The sequence below is a fragment of the Pan troglodytes genome, chromosome 3 (assembly GCF_028858775.2).
Source record: "Pan troglodytes isolate AG18354 chromosome 3, NHGRI_mPanTro3-v2.0_pri, whole genome shotgun sequence".
NCBI lineage: Eukaryota > Metazoa > Chordata > Mammalia > Primates > Hominidae > Pan > Pan troglodytes.
Genome location: NC_072401.2, coordinates 102,485,696 through 102,511,227, shown reverse-complemented (window position 1 = coordinate 102,511,227; position 25,532 = coordinate 102,485,696). Strand labels below are relative to the sequence as shown.

General features: G+C 36.1%; 1 protein-coding gene across 4 annotated transcripts in view; it reads left to right on the top strand.

Moving 5' to 3' along the window:
* Positions 1–24,825, top strand: part of PPP3CA (protein phosphatase 3 catalytic subunit alpha) — a 323,016-nt gene extending 298,191 nt beyond the window's left edge. For 2 of the 4 annotated variants that reach the window (XM_016951921.4, XM_054683227.2), the window contains exons 11-13: positions 7,750–7,834; positions 15,914–16,011; positions 22,203–24,825. In XM_016951921.4, coding sequence (XP_016807410.1) covers positions 7,750–7,834; positions 15,914–16,011; positions 22,203–22,399 — 380 coding nt within the window. In that variant the 3' untranslated portion in view covers positions 22,400–24,825. Of the gene's footprint in view, positions 1–7,749; positions 7,835–15,913; positions 16,012–19,066; positions 19,097–22,202 lie in introns of all 4 variants that reach the window. The other 2 variants (XM_016951920.4, XM_063809709.1) reach the window with 2 other exon arrangements.
* Positions 24,826–25,532: the final 707 nt, after the last annotated feature.

Below are 25,532 nucleotides of genomic sequence, written 5' to 3'. Positions count from 1 at the left end.
CTGTCGCGATTACCATAAGACATTTCAAGAGGAGTTAAAAGGAATCCATTTTCACATCCTCAGCCACCATAAGTCTTATTTTCTTAAAAGTGATCAGCCTGAGAAGGCACCTTGGCTGGAGGCCTTATTGCAGCTTCTCCTTTCCCGCCTCCTCTTTCTCAAATGCGCTTTTTCCATTTTAACAGAAAGGCACAGGTCTCCCTAGACATAGTCACTATGAACATTTCCTTGAGCTATAAAAACCTCTGGGGCACACACAAAAAGAGACATTGGAAAGCTTAGTGTCTAGGAAGTCTCCTTAATCAAGGGAGCAATGTAATTTCCCTCCCCTCTTTATCATTAAAGAGATGCATTCCAATAAAATTTTATTTCTGTGCATTTTAATATTTATGAATAATTATCATATGTTAGTGCTCTCTATCTCAATTAGGAACTAAAGAGTTGATAATTGTGAACTATCTATAATAATAATTATATTATTTATTCCAAAGGAATTTTTGAACACTTAGGACCCATCACCTCAGGAAATTTCTAAAATTTAGTTAAATTTCTAAATATAACATATAATGTAGTGACAAAAATATTTTAAAGTTTAGCATACCTGTAACCTCACTTGGGAGACTGAGGCGGTAGGATCACTTGAGCCCAGGAGTCCTAGTCCAGCCTGGGCCACATGGAGAGATCCTGTCTAATTTAAAACATGTATATATTTTAAAGTTTATAAGGCACTGGAGTAAAATTGGGGGAATTTAAAGTGGAACTCAATTTCAAAGAAAAAAAGAATAATATAAGATTTCTAAATATCAATGAGGATTTTATTCATGGACTTTTTTCTAAATGAATGATAGTGGGACTCAAATTGCTGTGATATTTATATGCCATTGGTAACAGAGTAATATAGCCATTTCATTTTAATCTCATAATGTTTACAACATTATTTACAACTATTTAAACATGGAATGGGAATAGTATTCTTTGGGGATATTATTTTGTAGCTACATGAGTAAAAATTATAAAGGCTACAATTTTGAAGCCATTCCATCAGAGTAAACAGTTATCCATTGCTTATGGTGCTTTTTTTAAATCTAGGACTCAAGTGCCTGGTGGTGTAGGAAAATGTACTGAAGCACTTGTCACAATTCATAGCCAACAGCAAAACTGGGTGGATATCTAAAGTAACTTCTGCATAACATCCCTTTGCTGGGATATAAGAGCTCAAGGTTTGTTATTGTTAAGTTAGGTCAGGAAAGAAAAAGACAAGATAAGGTTTAGGGATTACTTCAACTGTTGGACATGTATTTTCCCAAAGAAGACAGTCTTTATATTCATAATTTTCATCATCTGTAAAAAGCTATAAAGACCAATTACACAAGTTTCTTAGAGGTATCTGAAGTCTGTTCTGTCTTATGCATTATATCTTCTATTTCAAAGGTGCTGATTTTGGATGGACACAAAACCCATTTTTATCTTTAATATAGCACAACAAAAGATATTAATTATCTCAATACCTTATGCTTCATTTCATCAAGAGGTTTTATTCAAATTCAGTAATTGCTCTGTTTGGCAAAAAATAAAATCTGAAGGAACATTGAAACTCTGTTTAATAATATTGACCCATGATAAAAATTTTACTTTCAAGTAGAATAGGAATGAACTTTGTCAAGTTTTAACAAATTTGGAAGTGGTGAGTGGTAAAAAAATTTTTCTCAGAATTTGGATTAAATGTTTCAAAACATTTGAAGTCTACCAGCAAAATATAATTTTAAAGATATATCTTTCCTTTTAAAACACACAAAAAATTTTAGTATAAATATACTTTTTATATATATTTCATTTAAATACATATGCTGTGGATACACTTGCATTAGTTATACGTCCTGTAAAGAAAGAAGCCTAAATGATAACAAAAAGCTCATGGCCAATATAATGATCAATTGGGAAAGGTCTGCTAGTGTTTCTATCAAATAAAATACAACTCAATAACAACAACAATTTTTAAAAGCAGCTTTTTCACATTCTAACGTAAAAATATTTCTTTTCAGAAGATATTTAAGTATAATTTTTTCAAACTGGTCGTTTTTATTTCTTACAGTTGTAAAAATGTGTTGAAACTAATAAGAATCTGTTGGATTAGACTTTTAAAACAAAATCCTGCCAGTTCAGTTTTCTCCTGGATTTGGTGGAGAAGAGAGATGGGGAGAATGTAACTCCAGTGAGAAGTCTTCATTGCCTTTTTCAGCAAGCTCATGCATCCTCCCCTGTTACATAAAGGAAGGGCAGGGCAGGACATAGAGACTTCTCTCCCCAAAGCTGCTATTTTTCTTTCCCCACAAAATCAAATTTCTTCCAAGTATAGTTTCATTTTTTGACATTTTATTACAAAATATTTTAAACATACAGGAAAGTTTGAAGAACTGTATAGTTTATACTTAGATACCCATCACTTAACTTTCTATAGCTAATAATTGACTATATTTGCTTTATCACATATCTGTCTCTACTCATCCAGCAATCTAACCATTTCTTTCTTTTTTGGTATCTGGCAAAGTAAGTGTTATTTAACTGTATTGCATACATGCTAATATCTAAACTTCTTGTTTGCATGTACTACTATGCTAAAGCCTTTACAAGTTAGCCCAGGCATTTCCTGCTTCTTTCCCACCCTACCATCTTCCGCGTTTACTCAAACTTCATTCACATCAAACTTCTTACCCATCATCTGACCATAATGTGGAGTTTTGCTGCCTTTACACATTTAAAAAATCTCTATGGAGAATGTCATTCTTCTTTCTTTTTGGCGTTTATTTATCCTTCAAGATCCTTGACTGTCACCAGTTCACTGAAAAGTTTTTCTTGTACCTGCAAGCAGTTTGCACCTGTCCTCCCAGGGAAAATGGCCCCGGTTTGTAGCATTTGCAGATTTTCATGGTATAAATGTTTCCCCTACAGCTGATTTGAAGCTACCAACATTACTGACCGTGGAGTTAAGAAGGAATACACTCAATATCCTCTTACCAGCTGACAGAAGCCAGCTCCAGTGTACCACTGCTACTTTCAATATAATATTTGTCACGGTCTATTGTTGTTGTTCATGTGATCTCTGAAAGCAGAGGCAATGCCTCATTCATATTTCTACTGCTAGCACATGGCAGGCTGTATAGTAAAGGAGTCACAAGAATATTTGATGAAGGAATGATTTGGATGGTAATTTGTACTCTACATAACACTTTCTGCACACTACTAATTCAGGTGTAACTGAAGAATTCACAGTAGTAGCTCCATAGTGGTAACTGAGCTGGAAGTCAGAGCCAACATCTGTTATGTGTGGCAGATACCCCAGGTGGTAAGAATCTGTCTTCAGCCAAGCACTTGCCCCCACTATCCGTGGTGCAAATGCCTTTTTCCAGTTCCTTTCTAAGGCTGAAATCTACCCTGTGGCATTGCAACAGTCACTTAGAAGGCCATTTGCCATAGATATCTTAAAACTTCATGAGAAGTTAGCAAGGTGCTAAGTTAAGGGCAAGAAGGATATGTATTAAAAGCAAATCTTTAAAGATCCCCTTGGTCTGTGTACTAGCCTCCCCCATGTTGAGGAAAAATTGAGTTTTCAGGGTTGCTTAGATTCTGGAAATAGTAGCATGACACCCCAGGCATAAAAGAAGATCAGAACTTAAAAAGTTGAAAGGAGAGGCCAAAAAAAGAAGTGATTATTATTTGAAACAAAATGAAATTTTACTTAAAATTACTATTTTTTCTAACATATGAAATACTACCTTTCAGTTTTGGACTTCCAAGTTGAAATAAGTGATTATATGTTTTTTTAAGTGGAAAGAAATCACCACAGTTTTCATTTAAAAGGTATTTTATGTGTCTTCATTATTTAATATACTGAATTTTAATTTGAGCTACTGTGGTACATTTTCACAACTTAAACAGAACAGTACCAAGAATGTTTAATATGACATTATCTTTGCATGTTGCAGGTAGTAAAATTCTGAAAAACATGTACTTATTCTTGATCTTTCTGTTTAATGATGGACTGTGAGGATTTGGAATGGAATAAGTTTTTGAAAAAGAGTTTTAATGATCTCTGGAAAATACCGAAAACCTGGAATAGCAATACTAAGTATAGTATACCAGAACATTTACATCTGAACTTAATTCTCTCCTGCTGTTGTTCAGCTCCTTTACATTGAATTACACATCAATCCACATATTTTATTTCAGTATTATAAATCTTTGTGAGATTATATATGTGTGGTTAGAGCTAATTTTGATTTTGATTATATGGAAAAGATTGAAGGTACTTTTCAGGATAAAACATTCAGAGAATAGTTTAATGTCTCTTCTTACTGTCCATGGTCAGGTTATTTTACTTTTTGTGTAAATATATTTCAGTTTTATAAGAGGGATAATAAAACTCCTTATCTGGGTTATTGAGAAATTTTTTTTTTTTTTGAGATGGAGTTTCATTCTTGTTGCCCAGGCTGGAGTGCAATGGCACAATCTCGGCTCACCGCAACCTCTGCCTCCCAGGTTCAACCGATTCTCCTGCCTTAGCCTCCTGAGTAGCTGGGATTACAGGCATGTGCCACCACACCCAGCTAATTTTTTTGTATTTTTAGTAGAGACGGGGTTTCACCATGTTAGCCAGGATGGTCTCGATCTCCCAACCTCGTGATCCGCCCACCTCAGTCTCCCAAAGTGCTGGGATTACAGGCGTGAGCCACTGCGCCCGGCCAAGAAATTTGAAAAGGAGAGTTTTTTTTTTTTTTAATTAAGAAAAGTGCTAGAGTGTGTTGTGATTCACTATTTATGGGGAGCACAACTACATATACATAAAGTAGAATATCTTTTATATGCTCTCTAATCATTCATTTTATCTGAAAATATAAGGAATAGTATACTCACTGTGAGAATGTTCATTTTACATTTAAAATTTAGTATGTATTTGAGCATTTTTCTGATCATCAGCTTATACCAAGCTAAGAAGCACAGCTTTACATAATTTATTTCCCTCCTTTTCCAGCATAGTTTCTTACTTTTCATTGCTGTAGTTATGATTTTTACAAGTTTTTTATCAGAAATCTTCTGTGAGATTATTCTTCATATATATTTTTTACTTATTTGATTTTATATGTTCCTCCTCTCACCTCACTTAAATACATGAAGTTTTATTTTTAGACGTCTTAGCCACTCCTATGCTGCTTTTCTTGTTGTGCTTCTAAATATAGTGACCAGTTTTGGAGCTCTCCCAGTTTCCATTCTTTGTGTTCATTGAATTGATTTCATGATCTGGCCATATTGTTTATTGGAGAGAGCCAGAATATTTTCCCTTATTCAGCACATCATGACCCCTGAGTTCACAGGTCAGTTGAGGTAGGGAATTTTAAACATGGAGTAGTAATAGGACAATGTTAGACTGAAAGCATCATTGAATGGAATAACTGAAATATATATATACATGTATAGGAAGACCACCCTAAGGGGACTATTTGCCATCCCACTTAAAAAAAAAAAAAAAGAAAAAGTCTTTTCATGGTCTCTTGTTCATTAATCATCTAAAATCCAAGCACAGAGAATTCAATTTTAGATGGTCTCCAGAGCAGAATTTGATGTATAATCTTAATTACAAATCATAGATAATTAATATTGTTTACAAAATCAGAATACGATTAGAGGCAGGGATCCTGCACACACCCTATTTTCCTCCCCAGTGTTCTGACCGAGAGACTAATTAATAATTCAAGGAACTTACAGTGAATGAGAACCCATGGTTTTGCTTAATTATCAGAACAGCTAGATCTGAGAACAGCTGTCTCCCACATGGATAGAAACTTATTCCACCCATTTGCAGGTAGAATAGCTGGCAATAATAAGTCCTTCCCATTGGATATGTTGAAAGGTGCCTGCCATGGCATAGTTGCCACAAGAGAGGAAGAAATGGACACAAATGTAGGCTGTTTTCAGGGCAGAGGGAAGGTGGGAGGAAACCAGCTTGCTGGTTTTCACACACCCTCTGGGGAACACCCATGCACCTATGAGATGGGTTTGTGTTAGCATCACCTCTGAAAGATTACCCACCCAGGCAAAGAAAGTGATCCATATGTTTTCACTTTCTTGGAGTGGAGGGGAAAAAAAAAAAAAAAGCAAAGACCTTTTTTCTAGCCATTTCAAAATTGTGTGTGTTGTACAAGTTTTCTTTCTCATGGAAATGTTGGCATATTAATTGATCCACACAATCAAATAGATTCCAAATGGTGTTCATAAAAGCCCTCTAAGGGAAACAGTAGAAATCTTTTTTTCAAAACCCTTCTGTGAAAGCTTGCTGTTACCACAAATTATAATAAAAGACCAAAACACATACCAGTTATCATCTATAGACTACCGTCCCTGAGCAAATTACGTGACTCAAACTGTTCATTTGGATTAGGAACATTTCTGTTATTATTTAAAAAGAATATTCTGTTGTATATCTATTAGAGGCAGTAGAATTAGACGATCTGCTTGTGTTAATGCTTTCTATAAAATCCCACATAATGAATAAAAAGGATAGCTTATCCATTTTACCTTGGATTATAAAAATCTTGACCAGGTGCGGTGGCTCACACTTGTAATCCCAGCACTTTGGGAGGCTGAGGCAGGCAGGTCATTTGAGGTCAGGAGTTTGAGACCAGCCTGACCAACCTGGTGAAGCCTGTCTCTACTAAAAATACAAAAAAAGTTAGCTGGGCGTGGTGGCACATGCCTGTGCCAGCTACTTGGGAGGCTGAGGCAGGAAAATCACTTGAACCTGGGAGGCAGAGGTTGCAGTGAGCCGAAATCGCACCACTACACTCCAGCCTGGGTGACAGAGCGAGACTCCGTCTCAAAAAAAAAAAAAAAAAAAATTTGTGAGGTATTTTTTCTGTTTTATACTTCTTCCAATGTACCTCGGGAATTAAAAGAAAAAATAAAATGGGCTCATTAAAGTATTATTTTAAAACATTATTTTAAAATAATATATTTATTTGTAACAATAATCTATGTAATTAATTTTTTTAATTTAGAAAATGTAACAAGTGGTAAGACTTACCCAGAAAAACCATGCATAACTTTCAAAAATAGTACTAAAATGCAAACCATGGTGCCATTGTCTCTTACTAAATCCAATTTAGCAGTTCTCTACTCTTTTCTCTAGAACTCATGAACCAACCAGAAGATGAAAGAGTATCAAGTACTCAAACAATCATCATCAAATAATTATGAATGATGTTGCAAGGCAGATAGGGAATTAAGAGACTTCTTAGTTTAATCACATCAAAGGAGAACTTTTGGAAAAGCAGTTTCCTAAAGTAGTTTTCCCAGCATGGAGACTGCAAATGAATAGAAGATGGTGATAAGGCACTTAACTCTTCCTCCCAATGCGAGGTCTCTGTATAAATAGAAAAGAAGGGGAAAGTCAATTGGAAGAGGAGGATAGGAACCTACCCCTCTCTGCTCAGTGATTTTCCAGTTAGCTTCTTACTCACCTCCCCTCTGGATATCTCGAAAGTTTTTCTTTGGCACTATGGGGACCTCTCAAAAATCACATCCTAGTATTGGTGGCCAAAAGCTTAAATTTTCAAATTTGATTTACAGATAAATCCTCTTAAGGGGGAAAAAAAATACTGATTTTGCTTACTGGAGTCTGTTGTATGTGTAAATGTGTAAAATCAATTACAATTAGATAAAAAATTACTGACCACTGAACTCTGTTTGAAAATACAGGTGCAACAGCTGCAGCCCGGAAAGAGGTGATAAGGAACAAGATCCGAGCAATAGGCAAAATGGCCAGAGTGTTCTCAGTGCTCAGGTGGGTGCATTCGTACTCTGTTTTTGTTTCAAATTGTATTATGTGTCACCTAATAAATACTTTAATACTTGTGTCTGGTAATTTAAATATTTTACTAGAGAATATTTGTCTTTTTTTCCTTTTAAATTAAAAATTGAGGAAAATTAAATGAGAAATTGTCAGTTTCTCACTATTTTAGTTAAATTGCAATCTACTAAATTATTTCTGTTAAGAAAGTCTCGAATTGCATCACATTTTATTCCTCTATTTGCTATAGGACTTTAAAACATTGATTTCACGGTAGGTTGAATATCTTAGGAAACAGGAAAAGCTATTGTAATTTTTTTTGTTTTGTTTTTCGTTCTGGCTCGTGGTGAAAGATGTATTTATCAGACACATTTCACTAGATTTCTAGGAAATGAACATCACCCATAAAGCTGTTCATGTGAATCTATGTTATTCTAATTATTGAGAGAAAAATTACTATGTTTCAATTTCCATATAGTAGTATATTTTGTAGATTATGAATCATATTATTATTATTAAGCATTAATTTAGAAAACAAATATTTTCTTGAAGGAAACTCCAGTTATTTCTAAATAATACAATGTAACATTTCTCTTCAAAAGATTACTTTAAAATATGATATATTTATATGTAAGGAGTCCACAGTCAATTCAAAATGATACATATTAGCGAGTAAATAGGAACACCTTGGGAAATATTACATCTACAATTGGATAATTTAATAATCAAATTTTTTGCCAAATTTTTGCCCCAACTCTTTCTCATAGAGTATCGACACTGGCTCTTTTGATTTCTCCTCTTGCTATTTCTATCCTCTTCCTGGTACAGTCACTAAAGAGTAACTGAATGACTTAATACCAAAAGAGGTAGCCATGAGAAGGATGAAAAGCATTATCGTGCTCTCTCAGAGACACCACATCAAAGGCAGTGAGAACTCTGTGGTAGCCAGCACAATCACGACCAGCCATGTTCAAGCGGAAAATAGGGCATCATTGCTCCCTTCCGTTATTGAATGAGGCTACCTTTGCTCTATTGCTCTACGTTTCCAACTACATTTTCAGGGCTTATTCATTCATGCCATAAGTAAATATAGTGAAACTTAAAGCATTGATTATGTACCATGGAGAAAAGAAATAAGGCAATGTAGAGATGGAGCAAGTGGGAGATAAAGAACTTCTTTTAGTGTGTGGTCAACAAAAAACTTTCTGAGTAATGGTATTTGGGCAAGCATAGGTGACCTTCATGAAGAAATGAGGTAAGGGAGTTCAAGGCAAAGACAATAGCAAGTGCAAAGATACTTAAGTAAAGACAAAACTGGCAGTTTTGAGGACCACAAGGAGGCCTGTATGGCTAGAAAAATGTTCTGTGGGGACAAAGGCGTATATGAAGGTCATAAGCTTAATTGGAATTCTGAGTAAACACTTGTTTATTTATTGTGCCTCAGATTTACCAATAATGCTTTTATTTCTTATTCTGTCTGAAGTCTCTGAGGGAAAGTAAAAACAGCTGTAGAATTTCCATGACTATCCCGTGATAAATGGACTATTTGAACCCAGTGATCAGTGACTTGACTTAAAATTGCACATGTTAATAGAAAATAAAAGCAAGCTCTATATTATTGTTTTTCTATAATAAAAGCATCCATAACACATATGCAGAATATAGAGAGATCCTATCCAGAAAAAAGTAAGTTAAGCTTAGTAAATAATGATTGAGCATTAACTGTATACCATGCACTGAATTAGGCAATCTAGATACCAAATTGGAATGCCAGCCAGATAGACAATAAACTAACAAAAGAAAATAAAGTGGCCGGGCGTGGTGGCTCACGCCTGTAATCCCAGCACTTTGGGAGGCCGAGGTAGGCAGATCACAAGGTCAGAAGTTTGAGACCAGCCTGAGCAACATGGAGAAACCCTGTCTCTACTAAAAATACGAAAATTAGCCGGGCATGGTGACACGTGCCTGTAATCCCAGCTACTCAGGAGGCTGAGGCAGGAGAATCTCTCAAACCAAGGAGGCGTTGCAGTAAGCTGAGATCGCGCCACTGCACTCCAGCCTGGGCGACAGAGCAAGACTCCATCTCAAAAAAAAAAATAAGAAAAAAAAAGTGTGTGCTAACTACATGAATAGATACCCTGCTGTGGCATTAGACAGGAAGGAACCTTGTGTTTGCTGACTGGAGTGTTCATAAAGAGGTTAAAATTGGAGGAGTGCTGTGAAGGATAGGCTGGATTCCAGGGCAGGGAGAAATGTGGTGAAGGCATTCCTGGAAGTGGAAAAATTATCAGGAGCACAGCCACACAATCCTAAGAGCACTATCAATGGCATCCTTTTATGGGGCACTTGCTAAGTGCCAGGTTCATGCCCCATGTTATGCACATTTGACAATAAACAACACAGGATGCTTGCAAGGTTGTGGTGACTTCACTTTCCTGTGAGGAAATTGAATCTGAGAGAGGCTAAGCAGAGTGTCCAAACTCACTCAGTTAGGGAGCAACACTAATGAGAGTCTTACTCAAAACTGTGCTATGTAGTCTAGTATAAATTCTAAGCAATACTAGTAGTCTAGTAATGAATTCTAAATGTATTAAAGGACTGACTAGCAAAAGACATGAAGGTGAGTGAGGAATCTAGTTAAAAAGGAGACTGAAAATATACTGAAGTCCATATCCTTGAGTGTTTTGAATAGCATGTTAAAACATTTAATTTTTGTGTGTGTAGGCAATCAGGAGTTGTAGAATTATTTTCGTGAGATTAGAGGCATGCTCTAACCCACGTTTCACTATACATGTTAATTGCAACGTGAAGATTGGCTAGCAAGGTGACGTATGGATAATGAAAAAAGTGAATAAATATAAAATAAAATGTAAATTTTAAAAAAAACCATTTAGGAAGCTTTTGAAGTAATCCCAGCAAAAGGCTGGACCAGGCTATGGGGGGAGAAGTGCAAAGGAAAGGACAAATACAAGGAATTTGGGAAAACAGGACGTGATTAATGAATGTGGAATGTGGTACAAATTTGTCAGGTATACTTGCCCAACATGTTTCTTACGTTTTGGAAATGTGCAACCTTATAAGGGAACCAGAAAACTGTCTTTCAGCAGTCCTTGCAGATAAAATACAAGTCTGTTGCCTAGGGTTTGCCAGTCAGATAAATGCATGTAAGCAAGGCTTTGTTTCAAATTGAGCATCATGAGGAAGCAGCAAGGCAGGACAGCAATTGTCCTGTCAGGTGTGGAATCTCATGGGCCAGCAGTGGAAGAGCTTCCACCTCAGCATTTTGGGAGCTAACTACACAGCATTAGTATGAGCTCTGGCATTGGCTATGAACATCAGTGGCAAGCCTTTCATGGAGCCCACCCCACAGTATGAACAAGTACTGTTACCCTTCCCAGCTACAGAGCATCGAAGCCCAGTTCTCTGGATCTGTGAGCTCTCTAATACCTTTAATATATCTCTTTCCTGTTAAAATTAGCCAGAATAGATTTCCGGTGTTGGCTGTGAGAACCCTTACCTATATGAGAGGCTACAAGAGAGAGGAAATATTCCAGAATATTCTACAGGGGTTCCAGTCTATGCCATTGATAGGATGCCATTGTCTAAAGAAGAGGAAGTACTTTTCAATTTAAATACCTAACAGGTATTTATCGGGAAGAGTAGGATGCACTGAATTTGGCAGAGCATTTATGTAGAGGCACTTAGAAATTCTGCCCTGGAGGTTCAGAGAGAGGCGAGGGTTAGAAATGTAGACATAAGGCTGGGTGCGGTGGCTCACGCCTGTAATTCCAACACTTTGGGAGGCCAAGGCGGGTGGATCATGAGGTCAGGAGATCGAGACCATCCTGGCTAACATGGTGAAACCCCATCTCTACTGAAAATACAAAAAAATTAGCTGGGTGTGGTGGCAGGTGCCTGTAGTCCCAGCTACTCAGGAGGCTGAGGTAGGAGACTGCCATAAACCCCGGAGGCGGGGCTTGCAGTGAGCCGAGATCGCGCCACTGCACTCCAGCCTGGGCAGCAGAGCAAGACTCCATCTCAAAAAAAAAAAGAAAGAAAGAAAAAGAAATGTAGACGAGAGTAAACAACACAGAGACAAGAGTACAGCAATGTAAGCTGATGGTCTTGCTAAAGGATAGCGTGAAAAGTGAGAGGAGGAAAATAAAGAATTCTTCAGAACATTGCTTTCCAATAGAAATAAAATGTGAGCCACATCTGTCATTTTAAATTTTCTAGAAACCACAGTAAAAGGGGTAGAAACAGAAACAAAAGAAATTATTATAATACAGTCTGTTTAACACAAATCTCCAAAATTTTATCATTTTGACATTTGATCAATATAACACTTATTAAAGGGACATTTTCTATTCTTATATTTGTACTACATCTTTGAAATCCCATGTGTATTTTACACTTACAGCACATCTTAATTCAACTAGTCATGTCTCAGGTGGTTAACAGCCACATGTAACTGGGGCCTACATATTAGAAAGCACGGATCTGGAGATAGAAGAAAAAGATCAGCCTAGGAACTGAAAAGATGTCAGAGAAGGAGGAGGAGAAGCAGGAGAAAAAAGCATTACAACACCTGGGGCAAAGAGTCTTTCAGGACGGAGGGCATGGTCATCAGAGGAAATTACTGCAGAGATATCAGTTTGAATGAGAATTCAGCAGAGATAGTTGGAATTGAAAAATGAAGAAGCTGCTAGAAACCTTTGAGGGCATGGCTTCCGTGTGAGGCAGGAATGGCAGTCACAATTACGGGAAGTAAGGAATGTGGTTGAACAAGAAAGAAAAAAAGAGCAAGGAAGGAAGGAAAATGACCATCTTCTATGCTGGGGCTTTTGTAACAGTATATCATTTAATCTTCATGGAAATCCCATAATTACAGTTGTGATTTTATAGATAAGGAAACTGAAGCCCAAGAAAGTTAAATGATGTCCCAACATCAGTCTTATGACTGAGATGTTAGCCTGAGTGTGACCCCCACAAAGATGTGATTTCCCAAAAAAGATCTTCCTACTGTTGGTACAAAATTAAAATTTTGAAGATTAAAAAGAATACTTCAGATTACCAGAAAAGTTTTGTAGGTAAAAAGCTAATAATTTACTTGGCTTTCTCAGAGCATTATGGGTTGTAATTGTTTTTTTTGATGAGTCCCATGTTTTTGGGGGGTTTTTGTTTTTTTGTTTTGTTTTGTTTTTAAGACAGTCTCGCTCTTTCGCTCTGGCTGGAGTGCAGTGGCACGATCTCTGCTCACTGCAACCTCCACCTCCTGGGTTCAAGCAATTCTCATGTCTCAGCCTCCCAAGTAGCTGGGATTACAGGAGCATGCCATCACACCCGGCTAATTTTTATATATTTTTTAGTAGAGACGAGGTTTCACCATGTTGGCCAGGCTGGTCTCAAACTCCTGGTCTCAAGTGATCTGCCCACCTCTGCCTCCCAAAGTGCTGGAATTACAGGTGTGAGCCACGGTGCCCAGCCTGAATCCCATATTTAATACAGGATTTGACACAAAGATTTTGTATGTAGGAATTATAATCACTCATGAGGCAAAAGCCATATTTTGAATATGAATGTAAAAGAAAATTGTGTTCGTTCTTTAGAGGTACTCCCAATTTTCCCAACTCATATTATCATTCAATGTATTTCTTCATGGGACCTCTAGTGGTTTGACAGACCACAGAAGCTTAAAAAGTTTGAAATACATGCATGAAAATAAACAATAATTAATTATCTCAAACCTATTATTTTTAAGTAAACTTTGCAGTAGAGGATACAGAAATCTAAAATATGGATTAACATTTCCATTCTCCATTCCACTTTTACTGTTTTATTTTTGGCAAATATTTTTGAAATGTGAGCTACGTACGAGGTACTGTTCTAGTCTGGGTGCTGTGGATGCAGCAGTGATTAAAGCAGACAATAACCCCTGCTCTCATGAGGCTTGTCTAGCTGGGGGAGGGGGTGGGGGCATGGCAGGAGGGGAATGGAGTGGACAGGAGACCAGAAATAAGCAAGTAAACACTCTGTATCGTTTTTCAGGGGTGATAAGTGCCTTAGATAAAAATAAAATAGATAAAGGGAGAAAGAGTAGAGAAAGGGATTATTATTATTTTAAATGGCATTCCTAAGGAAGTTCTTGCTTAGAAGGCGATATTGGACCAAAGATTAGAAGGCAGAGTGGGAGTGAGCCACACAGATGCCAGGGCAGGAGGATGACAAAGAAAGTGCAGCGCCCCTCAGTGGAGTGTGCTGGGTATGTCTAAGGAAAGTGGACATTGGTAGGAAATGTTGACCAAGAGATGGGTGCGAACAGGAGAGTGTGGGGTAGCTGTTTATTTTAAGGCCTTTGTGAAACCTCCCTTTCACCCATCAGGAGAGGAGAAGCCATTAGAGAGTTCTGAATACACAAGTGACAGGATTTGGCATAGGTATGAAAAGCCTCACCCTGGCTGCCATACTGAGAACAGCTGTGGGAGGAGGGGGCAAGAGTGTGACTCGGATGGAGCAGAGAGACCATTCGGAAGGCTCCTGCAATCCAGGTAGGTGATGCTGGTGGTGAGCAAAAGAAGGAAGTCACAGAAGGCTGTATTTTGTATTATTTTATTTATATGAAATGTCCAAGAGAAACAAATCTACAGAAAGTGACTAGAAGTGATACAGGGCTGAAGGAAATAGGGAGTGACTGCTTAATGGGTATGAAGTTTCTTTTGGGGGTAATGAGAATGTTCTAAAATTGATTATGGTGATGGTTGTACAACTCTGTGAATATATTCAAGACCATTGATTGAATCCTAACAAACACTTTAGGTTAATTCTGTGCCAAGTTTATATCTCAACAAAGCTGTTGTCAAAAGAGATGCAGTAGTAGCCTTGTGAGAATGGTTAAACTAGAAATATTTTGAGGGTAGAGCCCTCAATTTTTGCTGATATAATGGATATAGAATTAGGATGAAAAGAGTTAAAGAGTGATCCTTTACTCTTAAGTAACTAAAAGATGGAATTGCTAATTTCTGAGTTGAAGACAGATTGTAGAAGCAGCAGGTATGGGGAGAAGTTCAGGAATTCTGTTTGAGTCACGTGAGACACCTTCGTAAAAATTTGGAGTAGATAATTCTACATACTAAACTCTCTGCCTGTGTGTGTGTGTGTGTGTGTGTGTGTGTGTGTGTGTCTGTATGTATGTATATATACACGCAAATATATGTATGTTTGTGTATATGTGTATATATACAATTTGTATTTTAAAGACTTTTTTCTGGTTATGTAGGATTGCAATATTGCTATGTGGAAAGAGTGAGTGGTTATTTAGTCATGGTTATTTAATTATGAGGATTTAACAATTCAAAATGATTAATAGTGTCAAGTAATTAATAAATATAATTAAAATAATGATGTACTTAAAACTGATTGTAAAACAATTGTCATGCTGAGTAAGAAAATAATTTTATATTAGCAAATCAGTGGGGAAAGTGACTGAAAAAAAAATCTGGGAAATTTTACCAGTAGGTTTATTGGCTACTTGCCATTATTTTATGTGTTTTTCATGTAACATCTAAATTACTAAATGCCTTAATTTCTCAAAGTCCACTGAATGTAATTCCTGATTCCCTAATCCACAAATCAGATTTTTTTTCAATCTCCATATGCTCTGTTTTTTTATTCCGTCAAATCAAATCACTTCCACTTATTTTTGCTGAGCCTTGGCTGAAAAACTTAACATCAGCCTTCTCTATGGCTCACTTTTAACATACAGAATGCACAACAAACACTTTGTATTGAGATGCCTGATTACAAAATCAAAATGGTTTTCTTTATCTTCGATACTCAAAAGAAACAGAACCTCCCTAATTGGATAATGTAAACTTTATTGTAGCAATCGTTTATGGAACATTACTAGTATATAAATAAATTACAATAAAGTATGTTAAAAAAAATTTAAAAAAAAGATCTGGAGAGCCAAGATAGAGGGAAATGTGGGTGCTTATATGCATTTTTTTCCTTTGAGTCATTTCTTTTTCACAAAAGAAATTAAAAGTTAATGTCGCCCCTCATTGTGCCTTCCAGAGAAGAGAGTGAGAGTGTGCTGACGCTGAAAGGCTTGACCCCAACTGGCATGCTCCCCAGCGGAGTACTTTCTGGAGGGAAGCAAACCCTGCAAAGCGGTAAGCAGGCTGATGGGTATGACTGTGTGCTGGGGCATCGCAGTCAGCTGTGTCATTAGAGCCCTGATTTATTCATTCATTTAAGCTCTGTCTTGGTCTTCAGTTCTTCTTCTCAGCTGGCAGAAGGGCTGAAACCCCAATCAGTTTGATCAGTCATGTCCAACATAATAGCTCCCTCATTCTCTGGAATGTGGTCTTTACTCCACCTTTCCCCCATTCCCTCATTCACATGTTAATCTACATATTCAGCCTAGCTACAGGACAACTCATTTAGGTTGCCTACATGCACAATAGGTTTGACTACTTTGAGCCACTCCGTTGTCAAAAACAACTTTTTAATCACATTTTTAATAAGTATTCTGGTTATCTGTTTCATTTATGAGATAACACATACACACACAACCACTAAAATATACCTGTATGTCTAGATTTTCAGGAGATGATTTCATTATCCTCTTGAATGGAAATTGGAAGCCATTTGTGTCTTTTCTCTGATTTATCAATTGAAAACAAGAGACTGAATAGAACCACATTTTATTTTTGAAAAAAGAGTAACATTTCCTTTATAATACAGATTTTGTGTTAAAATGTGTAGCTTTCTAGACCTGTGCCGTCCAACAGAGCTCTTTGTGATGGTGGAAATTTCTGTATCTATACAGAAGCCACATATGACTGTTGAGCATATAGGGAATATAACCAAGAAACTAAACGTTTTCTTTTATCTAATTTATATTAAATTTAATTAAAATAAGCCAGGAGGCTAGTGGCTACCATGTTAGCAGCACAGTCCTATATATTCTTTCACTTTTGTTACATTTGTTATCAATTTTAACTACTATTATTATTACATACAGTACAATTTTAACAATAGGAAATTGCTATTAGATGAGGCTTTAACAGAAAAAAATTAAAATGAAAATATGCTATAACATTTTTCAAAACATTCTCGGCCTGTTGCTTATTTTCCTGTATCTTTCTTTGAATCTTTTTTGTATTTTCTTTTCTGTCCCTGCCCTTCAACCTAGAAAACTCACTATTCTCATTTATATTATTCAATAAACTTCTACATGAAGAGTAATGATCAACTTCATGAACATAGTATTGCTGAATGATCACATCATGGCTGCATCACATTAATAATTGTCTTTATTTTCAGATGAATATATTCCGAATCAGTGTCTTTTGAGTTTTTACAAAAAGACAAAAATTTTTAAATGAAGGTAGGAAGATACATAGTATTGAGAAGTAAATGTCCCCTTTAAATTTACAGCTAGGAATTATTTTAACAACTTTAAAAAAAAACACACACACAAAAGTTTTTCTACCAAATTAAATATCTTACTAAAACATTAGCATAAATGGATCATTTACATGTCCAAAATGTACCGTCTACCTAACTGACTGAAATCTAGTTTCTGATAAGCACATTTTAAGGCACAGCAAGTGTATTATCAGAAACTGTGGGCTTTAGAACACATTTAATAGTGTTCATTTAACATTCGCTTTAGAACATTTAATAGTGGGCAGTACATAGTTCTAATATGTCAGTGCTGGTGTGATTCTGGATGTTTTGCTTTACTTTTAAACTTACGTTACTTAAGTTTTTCCAGTTCTTTGTTTCATTTCCAGATTTTCACTTGTGTTTTTACTTAGGTTATTTGGTTTTCTTTTCTTTTAAATCCATTGGTTTGTGTTTTTCCATGGTTGAACCTACACACAAACACACATACACATAAAAGACATATGGGTTGGAACCTTTCTATATGGGTTTGAAAACTTACTATATATTTTAAACCACATACATTGATACGACTCCAAAATGTATTGCCTGATGCCCTTCAATTTGTCTAAAAGGGTAGACTACTTACAACTTTGCTATGTACTCTCTCTCCATGGTGATAACCATTCTCCATTTTTATCATAAGGAATCTAGAATCCACCGTAAGTAAGTTATAGTGCACATTTTGCAGTTGCTGTAGTTTTAAAATCTTGAATTATAAGAAAAATGCAAATTAAAGTCAAGGGGTAGAATTTTAATATTAAACATTTTGGAGTTACAGAGAAGTTTTGCATTTTAAGATTTCATTAGGGAAGTATAAACTAATCTTAATAACATAGAAAGACTCATATACTTATATAGTGGAAGTTTAGACCCTAACCTTATTGCAAAAATTGCTGATAAAGCAGTGGGCTTTTCAAGTTCTGCCTCTGAAATATGCTGTTTCTGTAAATTCAGTATTTAGGCTGCCTATTCTTTAAAATGCTGATAGAATTATTGCCACTACTGGCACGTTACCACTTGATTTGTAACATTTTAAGAATTTTACTTCCAAAAAGGATATTCCACTAAGGAAAAGAAAACATAATTGGGCTTGCTGGAAAAAGAAGTCCAGATTATATCATTCGTTTCCTTTTTTCCTTTTCCTTCACCCTCTTCCTACCCACCGACCCCCAAATCTAGTAATGCCTGATGTGTTTATCTTTAAAGAGTCACATCCATTATCTCCTTAGACACCCTGACTTTTATTTTTCCTTTAAATTTGAATCTCCCTGCTTTTCCATCACATCAGGAAATAGTGCTGTTTAATATTAAATAGTGTGAATGATCCCACTGATATTGTGGCACTGCTTCAAATTCTGCCATTTTGTCTGGCATTTTAAAACTAAATCACCAAGCGTAGCAGAGGTTATATAGTATTCTGTGTGAGTCAGAAACACAGTTGAGATTTATATAATCTCTTATAATTCAGTCCATGTAAAAGAAATTTTCCTAAGTGTTTTCCTAAAGGGTTAATTGTTTGTTATTTATTTAGTGGGCAAAAACCAAAACATTTAATTCAGATAGGCGTATCCAGCTCATAAATTAAATTTATAATTTCTGTGGCATTTTTTCTTTTTTTTTTAGCATTTCTGTTTTGTTGTCTGTGCCAGAATCTAGCACTTACAGGAACATTAGTTCTCTTAGCTCCTTTGATGGTCACTGATTTGTTCTTAGAGTTAAAAAATCCTCTGCTCATTTTTCTCATTCATTTTGCACCCCCTTTCTTCTCTTCAGCTACTGTTGAGGCTATTGAGGCTGATGAAGGTAAATTGGCCAGTCCCCTTTCTGTTGTACCTGCAACAGATAAGGGCTCTGCTGGGTGTATTCATTTTTTTGCTGTAGCTTGTACAGAGTGTGTGGGTGTTGAGCTAACAGTTGTGGCTCAGTATTAACCAAAATGTTCTTGCTTTAAAGGGGAAAATGTCCTTCTATGGTTTGTTTGTTTGTTTCTTTCCCTTAAAGCTATGTTTGACTTTTGTATATGATGAATAGTATAATCACAGAAAACAAAAGGATTATATATTTTGAATGATGTGGGGTGGGGGTTATGGCAGCTGTTTTGACCAGTAGCTTATAAAACAATAATCTTTGAGCTGAACCATGTCCCTCCCTCAAATCACTTTCAGGCAGCACTGAAGAGAATAAAAATAGCCATCTTAATTCTAGTCTTCAGAAGTTTGTAGCCAAAGGAAAAAAATGTTCATTAAAATAGTGCTTTGTTGTAGTTCAACATTAATTTGTATCTCTAAAAAATATTCCAACATGAGACAGCTGTATATGAGATGAACAGTTCTGGTAATCTTAAATCAAATTGTAACCTACTGGTATTTGTATGAGAATTAACACCAGCAAAATATTATAAAAAGTTCAAAAGCATCTAGTGGCTGTGGAAGTGGCCGATAACAAGAATAGCGAGTATCAAGTAGCACTCAATTGATGAATGTGTACTGAGTGTCTGCTTTGTGCCAGGCACTGTACTAGGAGCTGCAGGGGACATCAAGAAGTGTCCATCTCCAGCTGTGTTCTAGCACTGCTCAAGGACAGTAGAGTCGACCCTTTAGTATTTGCTTTTTACTTGACTGTTGTTTAAATATATAGTTATGAGAATTGCATATCAAAATAGTTTTTAATATTATACATACCATATCCTTTGGAAATTTCAAAAATAATAATTTGAAGTTCCCCTTTAAAACAAAATTCTTCAGTTGTATTTTGTTCTTGCAAGGTAACTTTTTTTTCTCAAAATTATGTGCATATGGTCCTTTGGTGTGATATAAAAAGTGCCACTTTAGACTCTTCCAATTTGTACATGATTTGGATATGGTAGGGGAAACAATAGCACTGTAAGAGAAAATACAACTGCTTCCTAAATAGCAGTGAATAAACTGCTATTTATGTGGGAATTCTCTATTCCTCTTGGCAAATTCTAATCTGCAGTGTGCATTCTTGTTGATAGTTTGGCTGTTTTCTGTGGTTTCTGTGACTCTGTGTTGTGTTAAGTATACTACCAATGTAAATTGCTAATACCCATTGTCTGACCAGCAACTACAGCAGAGCACATTCTTCCATACCAGGATGACAAAAATGATTAGAAATGGAGCCCCATTCCAGAAGTATCCATTGTTCTAGCTAGATTTTTAATTTTAACACTCCCACACTATTGGCTTTTAAAACCTAGAAATTTCACTTTTACCATTTAAATTAATTAAATCATTTCATAAATGATAATGATGACAAACTTTTATACCTGTTAATTATGATGAAATTATATTCACAGTAGTCTAAAAAAGACAGTAGAGTACCACTTCATGCTATTCTTTTGTATTTCAAAATAACTGAGTTAGTTTTCAGGGTGGGTGCTCGTTAGACAGCTCTATTATTTTGCAATTTATTACTAAATTAGAGAAGAATTAACAAGCTTTGCTTTGGGCCTTGGTCTTTCCCCATTTTTCCCATCTTATTCCTCTCACAGTTGACTAATCACCATTATGCTAACCTTTAAAATGCAGAGGGGGGGAAAAACTATTTCTCATCTTTTAATGAGTATTGAAACAACTGTGTATATCTTTTAGGAATCTCATCCATACTAATAAAAGGCACTGCACATTTGTGTAGGAGTGGCTGGTAAAGTTTCAGCTTGAAACTGCTTTCCTTTTTTTTTTTTTTTCCCCAAATAAGGTTGGGAGGATAAAGGTACCATGAAATTATCCTTAATCAGCCATGGTGATGCAGCCCAATTGAGCATTGGTGATTGGCCCTGAAATATCTGGCTTGCACTTCACAGGGAGTAAAGCAAACTGATGTCATTGGTTCCCCATTTATGTGTTTTATTTGCAGCTCACCAGTTGGTGTACTCACTGAAGAAATCATTAAGTTTTTTGTACAAATGCCTTACCTATCTCTGTAGCACACTAAAGATTACTTTTTAAAAAAATCAAATATCATTCCCACTTTGAGAATTCCATGTTTTAATTGAATAGGACCAAAACCAGTTCAATTCATTTTTGCTAAATATTGTGAAAGGCATTTTTTTCCTTGTTATTATTTAACCATCACTTACATCTACATTGATCTACTGAGTTTTTCTTTCATTTAGGCAGTAATGGATACCAGATGAACATCAGTTTGACCTGTTCACTGCTGAAGGGCAGACAATACGTTTCTACCTAGTGACCTTATCTTGATTTTTTTTTTTTTTTGAGTTTCTCTTACCTTGTCACTCACTCCACATGCTTCCAAAGTTAAGTGGAGACAGGAGTTTATAATTTCATTTTTTTTCATGTCATCATTGAGTTGCTTGTCAAGAAGTTCTTTCTGGGATTCTGAGATGGCATGGAAATGCCCCGGTTAATTCCTTTTCTAGCTCCTTTTAGCTCCTGCTTTAAGCCCTTTGCTAGGTTTTTAGGTATAGCAAACATACTGATTCCACTGAATTTGCCATTACCTAGCACAATGGAGGAATACAAAGAGGGACATGCTGCAGCCTGTCTAGGTTAAGGTGTTTGATGCTTATGATGTGGCCAGTTGATGCTGGTTCTGGAGGCTTGTCCCTGAAAGCAGCTTTCCTCTTTATGTGTCCACTTTGGATTTCTTTGATCTAAACTTTCATGAAGACAGGAGAAATGCTTACATCTTAATAACTTCAAGAGGACATTTTGGTTGGCAAGAGACATTGGCTGTTTTCAAACCTTTGGTTACTTCCGAGTATGGTAAGGAGTCTGTTGTGTGGTGTGCAGGTCCCGTCACTTTGTTCTTCGCTGAAGGATTCCCTCTCACTGAGAAATCTCTAACATCACCTGCTGCAACAGCTGTGCCCTTTGTTTTCCTTTGGATAATCCTGGTTTTCTTTTTTTAATGATTTTCTGTTTAGCTATCAAAGGATTTTCACCACAACATAAGATCACTAGCTTCGAGGAAGCCAAGGGCTTAGACCGAATTAATGAGAGGATGCCGCCTCGCAGAGATGCCATGCCCTCTGACGCCAACCTTAACTCCATCAACAAGGCTCTCACCTCAGAGACTAACGGCACGGACAGCAATGGCAGTAATAGCAGCAATATTCAGTGACCACTTCCTGTTCACTTTTTTTTTTTTTTTTTTTTTTTTTTTGAGCTGCGGGGCATGATGGGGATTGCTGCATATCAGCAGTTGGATGTTCTTGCCTCTGACAGTAGCTTATTTGCTCTGGGGGCCAGGAATTGGATTCAGTTTACACTATCATTAAAAAAGAGGGAGAGAGATAATAAACTATATTTTGGTGGGGATGGTGATTAAACACCTCTTTTGGGTATGCCTTTTAAAAATGCTTATAGAGAAAAAAAATTTTAAAAAGAAAGCTAATGCTAGTATATACTGCAATGTTAGGGGAATGAACATGTTTTCCTACTGCATTGGGGACTTCTAGATAGGTTAATGAAAGGCCTTTTATTCTGTTACTGGACATGAAAACTTTGTCTAATTTCTTACTCTATTGTACGTTTACAGTCGCAGCACTAAAAATGGATGACATCAAACATTTTTAACAAAATGATGTACAAACTAAGGACTATTTATTGATAATGTTTTGCTACTCTTGTCAGACAATGGCTATAAACTGAATTAGGCAGTCTTAAAAAAAAAAAAAAAAACAGAAAAAGAAAAAAAAGAACGTTGCAAATTTGTTAAAATGCCAAAAAGGACAGTTTAATTTTGTACAGATTATGCTTACCTCAGGTTTCTTTAGTGTGCTTGAATGCCCTTCTTTCCATATAACACTTATCTTATTAATTTGGCAATGGAATATCTTTTCTTTAAGTTTTAAAAAAACTGGAATAATTATATCTATCTTTTTTGCTGTTTATATTTAGGGGTTTTTGTTGATAAAATCAAGTCTTGGTTGTGGCTTGCTGAATTAAATATTTATGAGTGGTGCATTTTTAAGTATAGTGAACAAGACACCATATTAAGTACAGTGATAAAGCATCTATATTCTGTAAAAAAAAAAAAAAATCTGCCTATGCATGTTTTTTAAGAAAAAAAAAATGGCTGTATCGGCCTGTATGGGACTGTAATGCGCTTAGTGGTCTGACATATACTGGAAATGTATGTATACTGGCGTACTTTATATTCTCTAAAATGCTTAATGCCTTTGAAATTTTGTAATCAAAAAAAGCTTTGAAAAAATCTAAAGGGGAGAGTATTCTTTAAAGTTTTTAACATAAGCTTGTCAGTGCACATGTAGATGGTTAGCATGTTTAGCAAACCTTGTGAAATTATAATAAGTTTGTAGTTACATGTGAAACTCTAAATGCATGGTAACTGTTAATGTCATAACAGTTTAGTTATTTTGTTCTGTTCTGTCATGTGCCACAAAATATGTACTTTTTTCACTTTTTTCCCTTTGTATATCAGTTACGGGTTACAACTGGTTCATTCTGAAAACAACAACAACAAAAGTCCATTCATATTTTTTAACAATTGTATAAGTGCCCAAGTAATTCACTACAGCCTAAAGCCTTGCCTTTGTAATTTGACTTCTGACATGTTGGCAATCAAAGCATGCACTTGTAACAATGAAAAAGAAAAAGCATTTTATATTACTACTCAATAAAATGTGCATGAACTTACAGAATTCTCATCCTTCCACTGAGTCCGCTGAAGGGATTTATGTGCACAACCACCATGTGTCTTCTAGGTGCTGGCCCACCACCACACATCACAGGCTGATTTCCACAGGCTTCTTCCTAGGGGCCTCGTGATCTGAGGGGTGGTGCCTACTTCCACTGTAAGAAAGAATCTTGGTGGATTTGTGTCTCAAATCAGATAAGAGAAGTCTATTTAAAGAGCAGATGCCATCTTCTGGCTTCCTCAAGGAGCCAGTTAAAAAAACCAGAGCATTCCTTTTTATTGAAAAATAAAATTAATTTATCAGGTTGTTTCAGTTGTATTGGATGCCCTATCTGCTAAAGCAAAAAGTACTAGGCTACTAAGTGCATTTTCATCACAGAAAAGAGTTGCATTTGTATTAATAAGAAATTTGTATACCCACGCTTCAGCTACTATCTAATCATCACCCGAAGATTTAAGATACACCAAATTTCAGTTTGTTTGTAACATCGTTCATCTTTAGTGCACTTTGTTTTATATAATAAAGTATGCCTGTTATATTAAATAATAAGAATATGGCAATTAGCGATATAGCATACCCAAACAAAGATGTTGTCGATACAGTCTGGCAAAGACTATCCCAAGGTTATTTTAATGAATTCAGACATTTTTTCCTGTGGATATTTCTCCATCCTAAAAAAAGTGGCAACCAAGGAAAATATTTAGATGCAACTTACTAGAATGATGTGAAAGAAATGGTGATTCTGGTATCATGGTGTTTATTTTCTTTCTTATAACTGCAGAGAAAATATCCTGACTAAAAAAAATTCATTTTTTTGGATTCCTTTCTTTTACAAATTGTGCTGAGGCAACTATGGCATAGAAATAAACATTTGACATTAAAATAAGCAGTTGATGTGAGTATTGCTTGGTCTTTCTGATGAGTGGTTAGGAAAGTAATACTGTGTATTTTTCCATAATAGTTTGGTCTCTCAAAAAAAGTTGATAGAGAACTAGTTATTTCTTCAAAAGGGATAACCTTTCTAGACCATCAGTTATTAGGTTTCTCTCCTTCACTTTTGGAGAAACTATAGAAATCTTTAGTTGCTCATGCCAGTGTACCTCTGGTTACACACACAGACACAGACATACACACAGAAACAACCTCCTGTCCCCCGACCTCCTGCACCCAGTCCCCACGGTGACTTCACTCTCATGGGATTCAAACTCAGTGCTGAATTTTCAACTGTTTTCAAGAATGAAGAGCTAGATTTGACTGATCCTGCATCAGCTGTTTTTCCTGTCTAAAATATCCTCTACTTCTGTTCTCCGTAAATGGTATTTGAGAAAAAGAAAAATCTTCAGAGACCAAACTTGTGCGATGAGGTGAACGAACTGGAGGGGAAGAGAAACATCTCTGCCCATCTACAGTGTATGACTTAGGATGACATCAAAGCTGGAAGTATCTCGTGGCATCAGCCCAGAACGTGGTGTCATGGTGATGCTGAAACCCTCAGAATGGCCTTATCCTGAAACACTTCTTCCCTTTCACCCTTGCCACATCCCATGTGAAATAAATTTTAATACACATCTATTTTTCTACTCAGAAACCAGG